This window comes from Ranitomeya variabilis, chromosome 1 (assembly GCF_051348905.1).
Source record: "Ranitomeya variabilis isolate aRanVar5 chromosome 1, aRanVar5.hap1, whole genome shotgun sequence".
NCBI classification, from domain to species: domain Eukaryota; kingdom Metazoa; phylum Chordata; class Amphibia; order Anura; family Dendrobatidae; genus Ranitomeya; species Ranitomeya variabilis.
Window position 1 is genome coordinate 855,423,559 of NC_135232.1, and position 16,093 is coordinate 855,439,651.

Consider the following 16,093-nt stretch of genomic DNA (forward strand, 5'->3'; position numbering starts at 1 on the left):
TCTCAGATTCAATAGCAAAAACCTGCTGATAGATTCCCTTTAGAAATCGGGAAAAGTTAAAATAGGGTAGATGAACACATTCTTCATCTATGCTGTTTTACTATTAACAATTTTAAAATGTTAGGGATAATAGTACTAAAATATCACATTTTTTCTAGGTGAATGCTGGACCTTTTGTCATTACCTTACTTGCTCACCCATGAGCCAGCCTGGAGTACACTGGTGCACCACCCTAGATGGATGGATGAACTGCCCGTGGAAGTGATGAGCGGGTAATCCTTCAATCTATTTCTTTAGCAATTTATACATTACTGTAGGATGACTGCTTAGAATGCATAATATTCGAGTCCTATGCATTAAGTGCATCATGATGAAGATACATGTTGTCTGCAGAGATACACATGCAGATCATTTTTCTTTTTACCTTAATATCTTCCGGCCGGCTGACCTCTGATCTTTTCTCCTGTAACTTCTTTTGGATGCTTTCCATTGTGGCTTCTATAGAGGGTTTAGCTACTTTCTCTGTCTCCTTTCTGTCATCCTCCCTCTCAAGCTGAGACCCAAAGCTTTTGGGAAGTGTGTTACTCCTCTGTCGCATTTGAGGCACGAGATCTTCCTCAGAAATCCTGATTTTTGACTCTAGAGAATATAAGACAATTTACATTTTTCCAGAACACACTTATTTATAGCACAAGCATAGACAAAGTAGTGCAAATTAAAGCAGAGCCCAATCTACTGGACTGTAATGAAAAAATACACGAGTGACATTGCGGAACACGCAAGGTGATCGTTTTAAACTAAATTTCCAATTTAAAAACAAACTACTGACACATTATTCCGAGAAGGCTTTTACATACCAATCTATTGCCCTGGTAAGTTGTATAATACTGTGTATTACCACCAGGCATTTTGTAATTACCTTTGAGCTGCTTCCGGAACTTGGTCAGCTCATTCATCCATTTCAGAACCTCAGGATTTGTAGCCTTGTCTCGATGGGACGGCTGTGGGAACAAAAAGCAAAAATGACATGTAGTGCAGTGTGTGACGTTTGTACTTGCACATTCAGACGTCAGTTTTTCACATAAGAGACATATGTGATGGACAGAACTCGTACCTTATTAGAGTCTAATGAGCAGTTCATATGTCCGTGTATTTTTGCTGACTGAGAGGTCTGCACAAAATCATGGACACTTGTCAGACATTGATCCAAGTCACAGATTAATCTTACAAATAAAAGTCTATGGGTTTCTAAAAGAGATCAGACAGACCTTGGATGTCTGTGTCTATTATGAGAATGTTGAGAAGCCTCTAGCATCTAGAACTGATGAAACTCTGATGGTAGAAATCTGACACGCTGACCAAACACGGATGATACTTAGACCACTTTTGCACACAAGAAAAATCACTGACGTCTAAATGAGGTCTAAGGGAGAGCAATTCAACATAAAAAAGCCCTTACTCTGTATTTGCGGTCTTCCTCAAACTTCTCCTCAAACTTGCGGATTTTCTTCTTGAGGCTCTGAATTTTTCGTGTGATCTGAGCTGGCGTTAGGTCATCGTCTCTATCCTCCTCATGTGATCCCAAAGAGGAGCTCCGTCTCCTTCTAAAAGATCAACAAGCGATTACCAGAACCAGATTTACCATTGTAAAAATCAGATCCGTCTACAAACAAACAAGTGAGACAACACTAAAAATGGTCTTCGAACCAATGTTACCAAGTCTAATGGTAGCAAAAATGTCTAGACTCTTCATGCTGGTTTTCTGACTGCAAAGGTCACAAATTTCTGTACAACATACAAACTATTTGTGACTTTTGCAAGATATTATACTTAAGATGAGATATTATACTTGAATACATTTACAAACACACTCAGTGGATGCCGGGATTGTGATGAGAACAGCCCCTTATTGTTCAAGTGGAGCACTAAACTACAAAAGCAAAGTTTCATACAAGCCCCGTTTTAGGCAAATTGTAATCCTGGACAAAAATCTAAATAGGGCCCCAAACCCTGACAATACCCCACCAACCACATCATGCTAATTTTTTGCTAAAAAGAACTTAATCAATGTTACTCACCTGTTACCCATCTGGATCCAGCAAAAGTTTCTCAGTCGTCTGCATCAGCCCGTAGTGACAACGTCATCGTTCATTAGCTACAGAATCGCGGCGGTCTGTGATGAGCTGCAGTGGTCAAGCAACTTGAAAAACATACTATGGTATGCTATACAAGTTACCTGACTGCTGCAACCAATCACAGGCAACAGCAATCCTGAGGCTGCTAAATGTGATGTTGTCGCTTTCACTGTGGATGCGGACAATGGAGTGTCTAGTGCTGGATCCAGGTGAGTAGGATTTATATTGTTATTTTTTAGTGAATCTCTGCCACTGGGCAATGTTACATTTAGCCCATACAAACCCTTTAGTGAAGCTGAATTTTTATCACTAATATTTAAGTGGAGGTTTTTTTAAATGCAGTTTCACATTTATTACTTATGGAGTTACACTTGACGACAGCATCTTAGTTGTACTTGCACTCCCCAGTCTGTTCAGGTTATCATCACTAATCCCAAGGACAGAGGATTATTTATTTATAAATTGGTGGGGATCAAACTTCTGAGAACCCTCACCGATCAGCAGAATGGGGCACTTTTACCCCGGTTAGAATGAAGTGCCCATAGACCACACAAATCATTTTCCGTAAGGCTGCTGGAAGAAACAAGATCTACACTTTGCAGCCCGATAGAGGATGAATTGACTGGCAGTCAGGAATGCGTAATACCGCTTCATTCTAACAGGGATAAAACTGCCTCCCTCTGTCAATAAATGCGGGTTCACAGCAGTTCGATCCTCATTGACCTATAATTTATCACCAATCAATGAGATAGGCGACAGCTTAGGCTACTTTCACACTTGCGTTGGTACGCGGCCGTCGCAAAGCGTCGGCGTGACGTACCGACAGACGTTGTGCAAATTCGGCACAACGTGGGCAGCGGATGCAGTTTTTCAACGCATCCGCTGCCCATTCTAAGTCCCGGGGAGGAGGGGGCGGAGTTCCGGCCGCGCATGTGCAGGAGGAAATGGCGGATCCAACGTACGAAAAAACGTTACACAATGTTTTTTTGTGACGACGGTCCGCCAAAACACAACGCATCCAGTGCAGGACGGACGCGACGTATGGCCATACATCGCGATCCGTCGGCAATACAAGTCTATGGGAAAAAAACGCATCCTGCGAACACATTTGCAGATGCGTTTTTTTCCCAAAACGACGCATTGGAACGGATCTAAAACGACGCAAGTGTGAAAGTAGCCTTATTTTGACCAGAAAAGCCCAGTAAGGCTGCATTCACATACTGCGGTCACATTGCATTTCTGTGAAGATTTGTAAAAATAACTGCAAAAAATGCAATGTGATCACAGTACATGGACGTAGCTTAATAGGAGCAGTGCTGCGCCCAGGCAAGAGCGGCAGAAGACATGTGCTCCTGACCATGCCAGCTCCGATGCCGCGGGCTCTACTCTTACTCACCAATGTAATTGTTATTTCCAGCTCCAGTGCAGCAGAGGTAAGAAGCGCACCTCTACAGAAACGCCAGTGCAGCAGAGGTAAGAAGTGCACCTCTACAGAAATGCCAGTGCAGCAGAAGTAAGAAGCGCACCTCTACAGAAACGCCAGTGCAGCAGAGGTAAGAAGCGCACCTCTACAGAAACGCCAGTGCAGCAGAGGTAAGAAGCGCACCTCTACAGAAACGCCAGTGCAGCAGAAGTAAGAAGCGCACCTCTACAGAAACGCCAGTGCAGCAGAGGTAAGAAGAGCACCTCTACAGAAACGCCAGTGCAGCAGAGGTAAGAAGCGCACCTCTACAGAAACGCCAGTGCAGCAGAGGTAAGAAGCGCACCTCTACAGGAACGCCAGTACTGGACAAACTTCTTTGGGGGTCCACTGACTCTTCCGACTGAAGACACACTTTGACAGGCAACTTCCCACCTGCTGGTTTCACCGATGGGTGGGACAGCAGAAGGAGGCGGCCAACTTTGTGGATGGGAACGCTGGGCAAGTGCTCCATGCGCACCTCTCCCATCTCCCCTGATCCCACTGAAATCTTTGCCAGAGGAATGGATGCTCTTACAGCAGCAAAAACTCACCAATACAATACAAATTTATAGTAAGTGCTATGATATTGTTCAACAAGCACATTAAATCCGCCACTATAATTATTGTAACGCACTTTAGTAAAGAATAAAGGGATACCTCATAAATGAATGAGAATTGGGAGGAGATGGGGGTACTTCTGTGTCATCCAGGTATTGCTGGCTATGTCCATATGCATAAAAACGAGGAGATAACATAGGGTCACTGTCGGCTTCAAGAAGGTGACGGATAAGACGACCTGCCTGAGGGGACAGACGGGCTTCATCTGAGTCTGCAGCATCACGATCCCATGAGGCCAACACTGGAACTGGTTCTGAAAATACCATAAAATAATACAAATTAAAAGATAAACTAAATATACCTAAAATAAGATGAAGCAGTAGTCTTGTCCTAGAAATATGATAGTTACTCTTCTTTAGAAAACAGGAAATTATTATTACACCCAGTGGCTGCATTTATAAAGAAATGTTGTATTTCTAAAAGGATTTGATGACAATTCCAAATTTACATTTACCAGCACCATAATACGGCAAAATAATAAGGCAGAAACATCATGTGAGGGGAACACCTGTCTCCGACAAGTCTGTATTATGGTATTTATACCATCAAGATTTTGCCCAAAAGTAGCTGAGCAGCTTTTAAAGTATATAAACCCCAAAAGACGAGTCTTTAGAATGGCAACATATCAACAGTAAAAGAAACAAAAAGTTTTCCTGTCTTCAGAATTACCGTACTTGACCCAGATGCCTGCGACGTTTACACCTTCACTAATCTGATTTGCGTGCTACTGCTTAGTATGGTGGGATTAGACGAGAGCTTTGCTCATACTCGCTCTATTAAACAAGCAGAGCTAAATAAAGGAAACTTACGGTATTTTTATTACTTTTTACATTAAACATGTATTAATAATATTACCTTTTCCTAGTGGTTCCTTCTATTATTAGAGTTTAAGGAAGAAGCCTAAAATGACTAATTGTTTTTTTCCTAACTACCTGCCCAGTGCTTTCTGGAGCCCAGAACAACCGCTAATTTACAACTGCTATATGCTAGGAACAATTTCATATCTGCTATACAGGTTTGTTGGACAAGTCAGAAAACCTACCCATAATACACCAATAATAACCCAGAAGTCACTAACCCAAAATGATTCTTTCATTTAGTTTCATTTAGATCTAATTGGGTTTTTTTTGCATTTAAACTTGGAAATAATTGCTACAATGACCCTGTAACCAAACTCTGTAGTTTGGAAGCCCTTTAAAATATCTTCTGAACTGGGAAACGTACTCCATCATTACTCTTCAGGAATGAGATTGTGAAAACAGAACACTAGCCCTTCTTATTAAGTAACATAATGAAGACTATAAACAGGAAACTAAGGAAATGTGTACGTTACTTTCACAATAGACATGGGCACATAGTAATCAATGCCTTGTCAAGCTGAACCACACGGCAAGAGGGAAATGAATCATGTAGGAGATCTCAATCTGTGCATTATGTTCTCTGTCTGCTTTTGCTCATGGAGCAGGAAACGTAAGCTAGTTAACACATGCTGTGAAGTGGTTAATAATCCTCCAGAACACACATCCAATTACGTCTCTGCAGCATCACTAAGGCTCCTGAAAGGGTTATTCCTATCACCATAGATGGATATGGTGAGATAGTGCTTGTTTTTACAAGCCCTTTTGCAATTTCCTGCTTCTTAAAATTTTCAGCCTTCCTTGAGATATAGACTATTGTTTACATCTCGTTTCCCAGGAGACTGACCACCGCTGCTGTCTAGCTTGTAAACACCGTGCTGAGATGGAAGCGATTAGGGGGTAGCAGTAGGCTCCAGCAATCCTAGTCAACTTCAACAGTGTTTACAAGCTCCATAGAAGAGAGTTTGTAAGCACCGGGCTTGTTCTTCTGTTTAGCAGTGGTGGTCAGTCTCCAAGGCAACAAGCTGTAAACAAAAGTAGTTAATATTTCAAGCAAAGTTGAAAATATTAATAAGCAGGGAATTGCAAAATGTATTGCATTTACTAAATATCCATGTATAAAGATGGGAATAACCCTTTAACTTCATAAGGCTCCATGACATACCATTATATCGTGGAGTGCGTCAGGGACATTGGAGCAGGCTCAGAAGGAGAGCCTTCTGCACACTGGGTAGATGCCAGCTATAGTTATCTGACGTATGCCTATAAGCAGCAGTAATCGGCAGGCACGGCCATCAGTCGCTGCTGTTAACCTCTTAAATGCCGCTGTCTATCACTGACAGCAGTATTTAAGCGCCATGATCTGGCCTGGACGGTCGCTTGGGCGCCTATGCCTCCCTGCAAAGAACTGATGGATTGCTATGACAGCCAAGGGCACACTGAACACCACCATGTCTCATCTTTTCTGTGACATCCATCATAGAAGATTGTCTTTTCACTATATACTGCAATATTGCGGTATATAAAAAACTGAAAAAAAAAAGAAAAAACACCAGAATTGTGGTTTTTCAGTCATAAAATGGTCTAAATAAAAAACACCAGTTCGCCAAACAAAAAAAATAAAAGCCCCCGAACAGTTCAACTGATGGTAATATAAAAAAGTTAGTTAAGTTTTAAAAAAGTTCAGATTTTTTTAAGCCGATATAATAGTAAAACATGCTGTACGTTTAATAAAACAAACCCAAGAAGAAAAATAACCATTTAAAGTTCACCCGCATTGCTCACAACCCCAGTGGGGGAGCATAAAGGCAGAGGGGAACACAAATAATTGAAAAAGGACACTCCTACTGCATAAAGAACCAGAAAGAATTGGAGTACATGTCCAGAAAGATATACCAAATTTTATTAAATTACACAGATGACAAGGCAAACATATCACAACACTTTAAGACACAAGTATATAGATTCAGATAAGGTAGGTAGCACAGACCAAACAACCGGTGCTGTCCGTTGCCAACGCCATATATATACAAAAATCACATGCATAATGCAAAATATATAAAGGGGCACAGAGTCAAAGGGAAAAATGTTGGGTCGTATAGAGAAAACGCCGTGCAGCCCTGTACACAGGCTAGCACCCAAATAGCTATATATTCAAACCCATCCCCATGCTCTTACCACAGTATTGGCGTCAGACCTGGACAGCACCGTTGCCCCAACGCGCGTTTCGCGTCAGCTTCGTCAGGGGGCGGTCCCTTTGACTCTGTGCCCCTTTATATATTTTGCATTATGCATGTGATTTTTGTATATATATGGCGTTGGCAACGGACAGCACCGGTTGTTTGGTCTGTGCTACCTACCTTATCTGAATCTATATACTTGTGTCTTAAAGTGTTGTGATGCTGTACGTTTGGTATCACCATACAATTGTACTGACCTGGAGAATCAGGTTTCCAGTTCATTTTTATTCCACAGTGAACGCAAAACTAAAACCCAAAAACCAATGGCGGGATTGCATTTTTGTCACCATTTCATTGCTGTTTAAATTTTTTTTTTGCCATCTTTCCTTATTCTATATAGTAACATAAATGGTCATTCAAAATTACGGTACATTTGTTCCACAAAAAAACAGCCATCATACGCTTATGTTAGATTTTTTTTTTTTTAAAGTTCTGGGTATTTAAAAAAATAAAAAAAAACTATAAGCAGAGGGAAGGGGTTAAGGCTCCTTGATGTATTCTGTTAATCTGCCTGGGATATGAGCTGTTATAACCACCAGCATAGGCCCAAACTGGGCCCATAGTACTTCACCTTTGTAAAATCACATGAATATAGGCAAAATGGCACAAAAACATCACTAACAAAGGAAGCGATGAGGAGAATCTGAATTTTAATGTATCAGCTGCTATTCCACTAGCACTGATCTCCAGTATATAGTTCCTGAGGAAAGCAAAGAATAATGTAACATTTGTATACAATACACAGGTAGGTCTTGTTGGTTTATCCCATGAGATATCGTGTTAGACGTCATGTACTTCTGCACCAGCCTGCAGCCTATACAAATTGCATTTTAATATTCTTAGAAAAGTACATACAGAATATTAAAAAACACTTATGTTTTCATGCATTGGTATTCAGTATATGAAAGTGTGCCATATTGGACCGTTAATAACAAGTCGTGAGATTTTAATATCTGGAGTCACTTTTCTATGAACAAGTCAAGGAAACCGAACCACATATTTTATTATAAATGAATGGTGGCAGAGTCGGACTGGGGTTCCAAGGGCCCACCCGTAACATTGACTCTGGGGCCCACTGTTCAGATAGCTGCAACTATGACATTACCCTCATTCACAAATGTTCCTGTTTCTATATAATTATAAACTAGGTAGCTTGTTGAAATACTGATTAGATCCTGCCTTTGTCTGTACATACAGCACAAAGTCTATTGTGCCAACAACTGTTCATATAGGAGCCCAACCGTGCATAGGGGCCCTCCGGGGAATTCACCTGTTCACCCTTAGGCCAGTCCGAGTCTGAATGCTAGATCAACTGCATATAATTTGCTAATAAAAATTCCATGTAAAGGTTGACTCTGATCATTGCATCAGCCATTCTCTATGCATTATGTACGAGTAAGAGAAGCAGCCAACCTTTACAATCATTCAGTGTCCGGAAGCCTTGACATGTGGAATGAGGGTCTGGGAAGTCCCCTACTGGAGACGGGTGCTGGGAAAGCCTCTTAATAATTTACAAATGTACCAAGTGATGGCACAGCGAGCTTATCTCTGGATTTTCCCCTTTTAGAACACCTACTTGTGCACAGCAGGCTAATATTGTATTACCGTTTATTTTGTAGCCTGTGTTGTCAGTGCCTGTTGTAAATAAGGAATGGAAGTAAACACTTGTCATCCCTAGCTTCTTCCCTAGTGAACTGCAAGGTCAGTACAGACAAGGACAGGATACCACGCCTTGGGGAAATGTTTACAGAAACAAAAAGGGCTGCCCCAGTCTAAGGTCTTGAGGCACCATATTCAATGCAAATTGACAGATTCATGCAAACATTACAGTCCCATGAAAAGGAGACTGTCAGTCTAAAAAGTGCTGGAGAGGACGCCTCTCACAGAGGTTCAGCATATTAAAAAGGGTTGGATGAGTGCTTCGATTTTACAGTACACGTACACGAGGAAGACAACTTGAAATGGTGTGCCAGCCTTTCTGTAGAGGAGGGGGTGCTGAAGTCCACCCACATAAGCTCAGTTACATTCTGTCAGCCTCAGCCACTTAACGAGGAAAAGAAGAGCGTGCGACTGTTGTGCCATCTGCACAAATATGCTAAGTGGGCCGACAAGAATGCAGTCACAGGCATGAGGACGACATGGGAGCAGAATCAAAAAATCAGGGGGAACGCAGCAATCTTCCCTGCCAGAAATGGATTGTTTAACATTTGGAAACAGAGGAAACTTCTCATCCAATCAATGGTATATGCTGGATCTTTTCCTGGCTCGATTTGTCAGTGTGCTATTATTTAGCAATTCATGTGGGGTAGGTGCACACTAAAAAAAGAGAAAGCACTGCTGCAATGTGAAAATGTGTCGTCCCAGAGTATTTATTTACCATGGTAACCTTCAGCATTGGTGGCTGAGAAAACAATTGGAAATAATGCGGAAATCTTCCAAGCCTAAAGAGATTAGCATGACTGGGGCAAACCTTGCATGGAATGCGTGGCTATGGCTTCCTACATGGCCAGCACACAAATGACCCGCAGCGCCCGGCCTGGGGACAGTAGCGGACAGCACAATGCCCTGTCTGGGAGCAGGGTAGGCCTGACCTAGTACAAGTTGGTAATAGAGGCTCTTTACTAAAGAAAAGCCATAAAAAGCAGAATGCCATCTGTTCCCAGCTACCATTACACTTACACATTATTAGATTTACATCTGAATACGCCATTAGATAAAAACTATTTTGTAGAAAATCAGAAGCTCCTAGCATGAGGGGACGCAATGCATCATACACATGAATCTCCTTGTTCCTACTGGAGTTTGCCTTTTTCAGAGTATTCGTCCCCTTAGTACATGTGTTTTCCAGGTTTCATCAGGTCATCTACTACCTAACCTGTACATATTGCATAGGATGTATATCAACAGGTAAAAATAAAATGACTGTCAACTTGTTAACCCTGTGCGACCTCTGAAAAATGCTCACTCCTGGCGCTCTCCCGACTGCCGGTCTGTAGTGATGAGCGAATATACTCGTTACTCGAGATTTCCCGAGCATGCTCGGGTGTCCTGAGTATTTTTTTAGTGCTCGGAGATTTAGTTTTCCTCACCTCAGCTGAATGATTTACATCTCTTAGCCAGCTTAATTACATGTGGGAATTCCCTAGCAACCAGGCATCCCCCACATGTACTTATGCTGGCTAACAGATGTAAATCATTCAGCTGCGGTGATGAAAACTAAATCTCCGAGCACTAAAAAATACTCGGAGGACCCCTGAGCATGCTTGAGAAATCTCGAGTAACGAGTATATTCGCTCATCACTACCAGTCTATACATCTGTTATATTATGTTGTCAACAAAGCCATAGTGATCTCAGCTCTGTACAAGAGACCTGTGTTATCCAAGCAGAGACTTCTAGCCTTATTTTCAGGTGATGAGGCTGATCACAGCGCCATAATGTGTGTGGGTGACGTCTGGTGACAAGTGTCACGTGTGGTGAGCAGGTGCAGAGAAGTCTTCTGAAAGCTCGGTTGTGTCCACAGATTCCTACCCCGACTTTGTGAAGCCACGTACCGTATGTATTTACTATCTCACCTATCGTATATCCACAGACGCCAGCACAATGTTCTGGGTAACATAAGGGATTCTTTTATACCTTCACCCACACGTTAAAAGCAGGCATAAACAAAATGGAGAATAATAGTGAAGTGTTTCTGACCACCTGGTCCACACTCACAGATGGACTATGCTATCCATTACACTGTGCTGGCGATGGATTAGTAACGTAAATGGTCGTGCACGATGGTGAGCTGACGACCCCTTTTTATAATACCTGCAGTATGAGAAATAAGCTCTACAACTTATTGCATGTTGTTGGCGGAATTTTATTATTAAGTCCATACATTTTTATTCACACTGTAATTCTCAAGGTCAAGAGGAAAGTAAGTAGTAAACTATAGGGCCGTGTTCACACAGTTAATTTTCTGCATGTTTTCTAAATGCTGTGATTCTTCTACAGATGTCCACACCATAATATCTAATAAAAATGATTATTGCATTTTTTTATGTGTTTTAACCTTTCGATGCATTTTTTGTAGCACATTGCTTAAACGGAGGGGGGGGGGGTAGTACAGAAAAGCTTTGATTATGTACTTGCAGCAGCAACTTTTTTATACATCCGTTTTTATATGCTTTTTTCAAGTTCCTCTTGGAAAAAAAACAAAAAAGCACCAAAAATGCACAGTTGGACACGTGGGAGATTACATGAAAGCACATTCACTTTGATTAAACACTTAAACGCAGCAGATTAATGCACAAAAAAACTTAGGCGGAAAAATGACAGAATGGTTATGACAACATGCCGCATTTTTGCTGCGTTATTTTTCTGCAGCCAAAACCTGTTATCTTGGCATTAAAAACATTGTGTTTAAAATGCCAATTTTTAAGCGTTTTTGCAGATTAAAAAAGAAAACAAAAATGCAGCAGTTTTCTAATTCAGTCAGGAGAAATGACAAGTGAGTGCGTGAGACTTCGGACATCTCACAGGTTTTGCTGGCACTGTAAAAAGCAGCTTTTAGTTTGCATAAAAAAATGCAGCCAAAATGCAACGTGTGAGTACAGCCTATTAACCCTGCATGCTCTGGATCAGGTGCTATAACACTCACTGAGTGGATCATCTCCTCCACTCAAACAATTTGGACACTTCATTACAGCATCTGATATCTCTTCGGCACGTACGGATAGGTCACCATGATGCACTGCCAGGGACATTATCTTCCTATATTCGCCTGCCGGCATCTGCTAGCGTGCGGCCATTAACCCCGGAATCCCCTAGCCATTCAGACATGACTACCTTACCTTCCCAGTTGTTGTCATCACAAAGAGAAGTGAGGTCCAGGCGGGGAACCTCTGGGACAAAGCCCTCCTGACCAACATCAACCTCCAGGCTCCTTTGTGGCCGGATCTCAGAGTTATTCTGCTGCTCCTGAATCTTCATCTTCACGGTCTAAATACAGAAAAAAATTAATCCACTCAGAAGACAGCCTTCAGTACTACAAATGAGCAGCACAGCAACATCCACAGCTCAGGGTTGTCGCCTGCCCCGCAGTGAGTCCATGCTCTGCGACCCTCGCATGCCAATTGGTGAAACGATCAGTCTGAAGAACACAACGCCCCTCTGGGAGCCCTGAACTTTCCCTCGCAGCCGCCCCTTTTCTCAAACCATTCGCTTATTCCGCTGCATCACTGTTATTTGTACAAATTCTCAGATTGGTCTTGGAGGAATTACCACTCCCTTTTGTTGACAGCAGCAATGACAAGACAAAAAAAAAAGAAAGCAGCACGTACAGTAATGTTCCTGCTGTTGCTAGGGCTGATGCAGCAACAAGCGCATTGCTGGGCTCCCTCAGGCGAGAAGAAGATGGAGCAAGGAAAAACAAGCGTGAGATTCCCCTCCTTGTAGTGCTGCTAGGCAGTCCCTGCCAGCCTAGCCATGTCCTGGATGCAAGGACTCGTCCTGTGGCTGGTATGAGGAGGAGGGCACACTCGCCGGCTATTTATAGGGGGCTTCGGGTACTGGGACAGCGCTGAGCTTATACAGCCAGCACTGGAGTTTGGCAACTCAGCTGGAAACAATACAAGTGCTGGGCTGGAGCCAAAATCACACAGCGATTGTACACTGGATAGCATGAGAGAGGAGTGTCGGATCACTCAGAAAGCCTCGCTGCCTCTCAAGGATGCAGAACAAGCAGCGTTAACCCCCGAGAGGCCAGCACTTCAATGTCATCAGTGGCACAATGTATTATATATATGGGGTCATTACATTGGAAACTAAAATTAGAGCCAGTGTAACATTATATCTACTCCATACAATCTGCTATATTACTGTAACACCTGCGCTGGCCTCCTAACATCCCAAGCCAGAAGCAGAACATTTACTACACTGCAGGATTTATGGCGCCCACATCTGTCATTACAAGCTGTGTTACTTACCCTCCCACTGGCAGCACTGCAGCCAATCACTGAGCCTAGCAGCTCTGTTTGAGGACTCACAAAGCTCAGTGATTGGCTGCAGTGCTGTGAACGCAATGTCAGCGCTGCAGACAATACAAGAGAGTGAAGCAGCTGCGCAGGTTCTGGCGGTAAAGAAGTTCGCTTGTTTTTCACTTCCTGTGCTAGGATACACAACTTTCCTTAAAACATAAAACCTCTGGAACTACCAGCACGGGATTCCTGACAGGACACCAATGAAAATGCTGAGAATACTACAGAAGGGAAAAAAAATAAGTCATTCTGACCTTACCAATCCCCACGGCTCCCAGATACATGGCAACAAGCCATCATTCTAGCAGGAAGCCCAGAGGCCAGGCTGTCCAGGGAAGTGTCAGATGGGAGCCCCAGGGATCAGTGAGGGGAGTATTACTACTTTTAGGATTTTACAGCATCCCAAGATGTTTGTACACTTTTTAGGTGGCTGAAACGCACCATAAACTATGACCCACACTGACCTTTGTATTTATGAAATACTTCACTCTATCTAGTTTATTAAGCAAAGACCAGTATCCAGTACAAAGACAGAGTAATCGGATCATCATCATACATGTTGTCATGGTAGATAAACAGATGAAGATGATCACCGGAAGCAGCCAGAAGCTCCTGTCAGTGTTCTAGGAGCCTGAGCGGGGCCCACCAGTGACCGGGTGACACTGATTGCTAGTGGGATGGTAGTAAGCTCCCCCAGCAGCAATCTCCTACAGCACGTAGGAATGCTGAGGAATTTCACATCCTTTTGACCTCATAAAACCACCTAATACGATTTTGGTGCCGTTGTGGAAGTCTTTTGTATGCATTTCCAGTAAAATCTCTTTTTCCCTCTCAATGCGCTTTGTTCATGTCAGATTCAGACCTTTTGAGGGAAAGCACGCACAATCTACTTTGCAGATTATAATTAAGGAAAAAATAGATGATCTTGATTTGTATTTTCCATAACAAAACCTATTGCCACCATCACTAAGGACTCAAATCCTTCTACATCTCCAAGTAATGGAAGGGTATATTAGGGGACTCCTGCTTTTATGAGGCCACCCCCTGATGAAAGCTTGTGCCCAAATGTTTGCCAGGGTAGAAGCCATTACACCAGGAGGAGGCGTTCATGGGTACGTTACAGATTTGTGTGAATACCACCTTTTTATATGATCAGATTTAAGTGATTGTATTATATTATTCTATTGTTATTCTTGTGTCCTTCATGCTAGAGTCATTTATCAATTAATCTATTCATTCAATGTATACAGTAGGGAGTGTACTTTACAACAGTGGGTACGCAAAGTATTCAGTCCCCTTTCAATTTTTCACTCTGTTTCATTGCAGCCATTTGGTAAATTCAAAAAAGTTATTTTTTTTCTCATTAACCCCTTACTGCCATCGGGTGTACATTTACGCCGATGTCGGGGTCCCTCCCTTTGATATGGGCTCCGGCGGTAATCCCACATCTTTCTGGGGACATGTCAGCTGTTTTGATCAGCTGACATGTGCCTGCAATAGCCGAGGGTGGGATCCACCTGCGGCTATTTAAATCGCGCTTACGGCCATTGGGCCGGAAATACGCATACTGGTGACCCCGTCACGTAATCACAGGTCACCAGTGTGTTGGCATGACAACCTGAGGTCTCGTGGAGACCTCTATGGTTGTCCGTGCCAGCTTGCTGTGAGCGCCACCCAGTGGTCGGCGTTCATAGCAAGTGAGCAATTCTGCTATATAGAGGCGATCTGAACATCGTCTCTATGTAGCATAGCCGATCGGGTTGTGGCAGCTTCTAGTCTCCTATGGAGACCATTGAATCATGCCAAAAGTTAAAAAAAAATGTTTTTAAAAATATAAAAGTTAAAATCACCCCCCTTTCGCCCCATTCAAAACAAAACAATTAAAAAAAAAATAAAACCTACACATATTTGGTATCGCCCCGTTCAGAATCGCGCGATCTATCAATAAAAAAAGGATTAACCTGATCGCTAAACAGAGTAGAGAGAAAAAAAAGTAAAAACGCCAAAATTACGGTTTTTTTGGTCGCATCGCCATTGCATTAAAATGCAATAACTGACGATCTTAAAGATCGTATCTGCACCAAAATGGTATAATTAAAAACGTCAGCTCGGCACAGAAAAAATTAGCCATCACCCAACCCCAGATCGTGAAAAAAGGAGACGCTACGGGTATTGAAAAATGGCGCAATTTGTTTTTTAAATAAAGTTTGAAATTTCTTTTCACCACTTAGATAAAAAAAGAACCTAGACACCTTTGGTGTCTATGAACTCGTAATGACCTGGAGAATCATAATGGCAGGTCAGTTTTAGCATTTAGTGAACCTATTATAAAGGTGAAACAAAAAGCAAGTGTGGGATTGCACTTTTTTTTTGCAATTTCACCACCCTTGGAATTTTTTTCCCGTTTTCTAGTTCCCGACATGGTAAAACCAATGGTATTGTTCAAAAGTACAACTCATCCCACAAAAAACAAGCCCTCACATGGCCATATTGACAGTAAAATAAAAAAGTTATGGCTCTGGGAAGGAGGGGAGCGAAAAACGAAAACGCAAAACTGAAAAAAATTCCGGGGGTTAAGGTACACTCTGCACCCCATCTTGACTGAAAAAAACCCAACAGAAATGTAGACATTTTTGCAAGTTTAATAAAAAAGAAAAACTGAAATACCACATGATCATAAGTATTCAGACGCTTTGCTCAGACACTCATATTTAAGTCACATGCTTTCCATTTCCTTGTGATCCTCCTTGAGATGGTTC

At 42.3% G+C, this 16,093-nt stretch overlaps 1 protein-coding gene across 8 annotated transcripts in view; it reads right to left on the reverse strand.

The window, feature by feature from the left end:
- FAM13A (family with sequence similarity 13 member A) overlaps positions 1-16,093 on the reverse strand; it is a 255,579-nt gene that overhangs the window by 17,426 nt on the left and 222,060 nt on the right. For 5 of the 8 annotated variants that reach the window (XM_077277089.1, XM_077277070.1, XM_077277118.1 and 2 more), the window contains 5 exons: positions 12,150-12,297; positions 4,255-4,468; positions 1,460-1,604; positions 920-1,001; positions 425-639 (listed from right to left, as the gene is read on the reverse strand). In XM_077277089.1, coding sequence (XP_077133204.1) covers positions 425-639; positions 920-1,001; positions 1,460-1,604; positions 4,255-4,468; positions 12,150-12,297 — 804 coding nt within the window. Of the gene's footprint in view, positions 1-424; positions 640-919; positions 1,002-1,114; positions 1,172-1,459; positions 1,605-4,254; positions 4,469-12,149; positions 12,298-16,093 lie in introns of all 8 variants that reach the window. The other 3 variants (XM_077277080.1, XM_077277061.1, XM_077277098.1) reach the window with 1 other exon arrangement.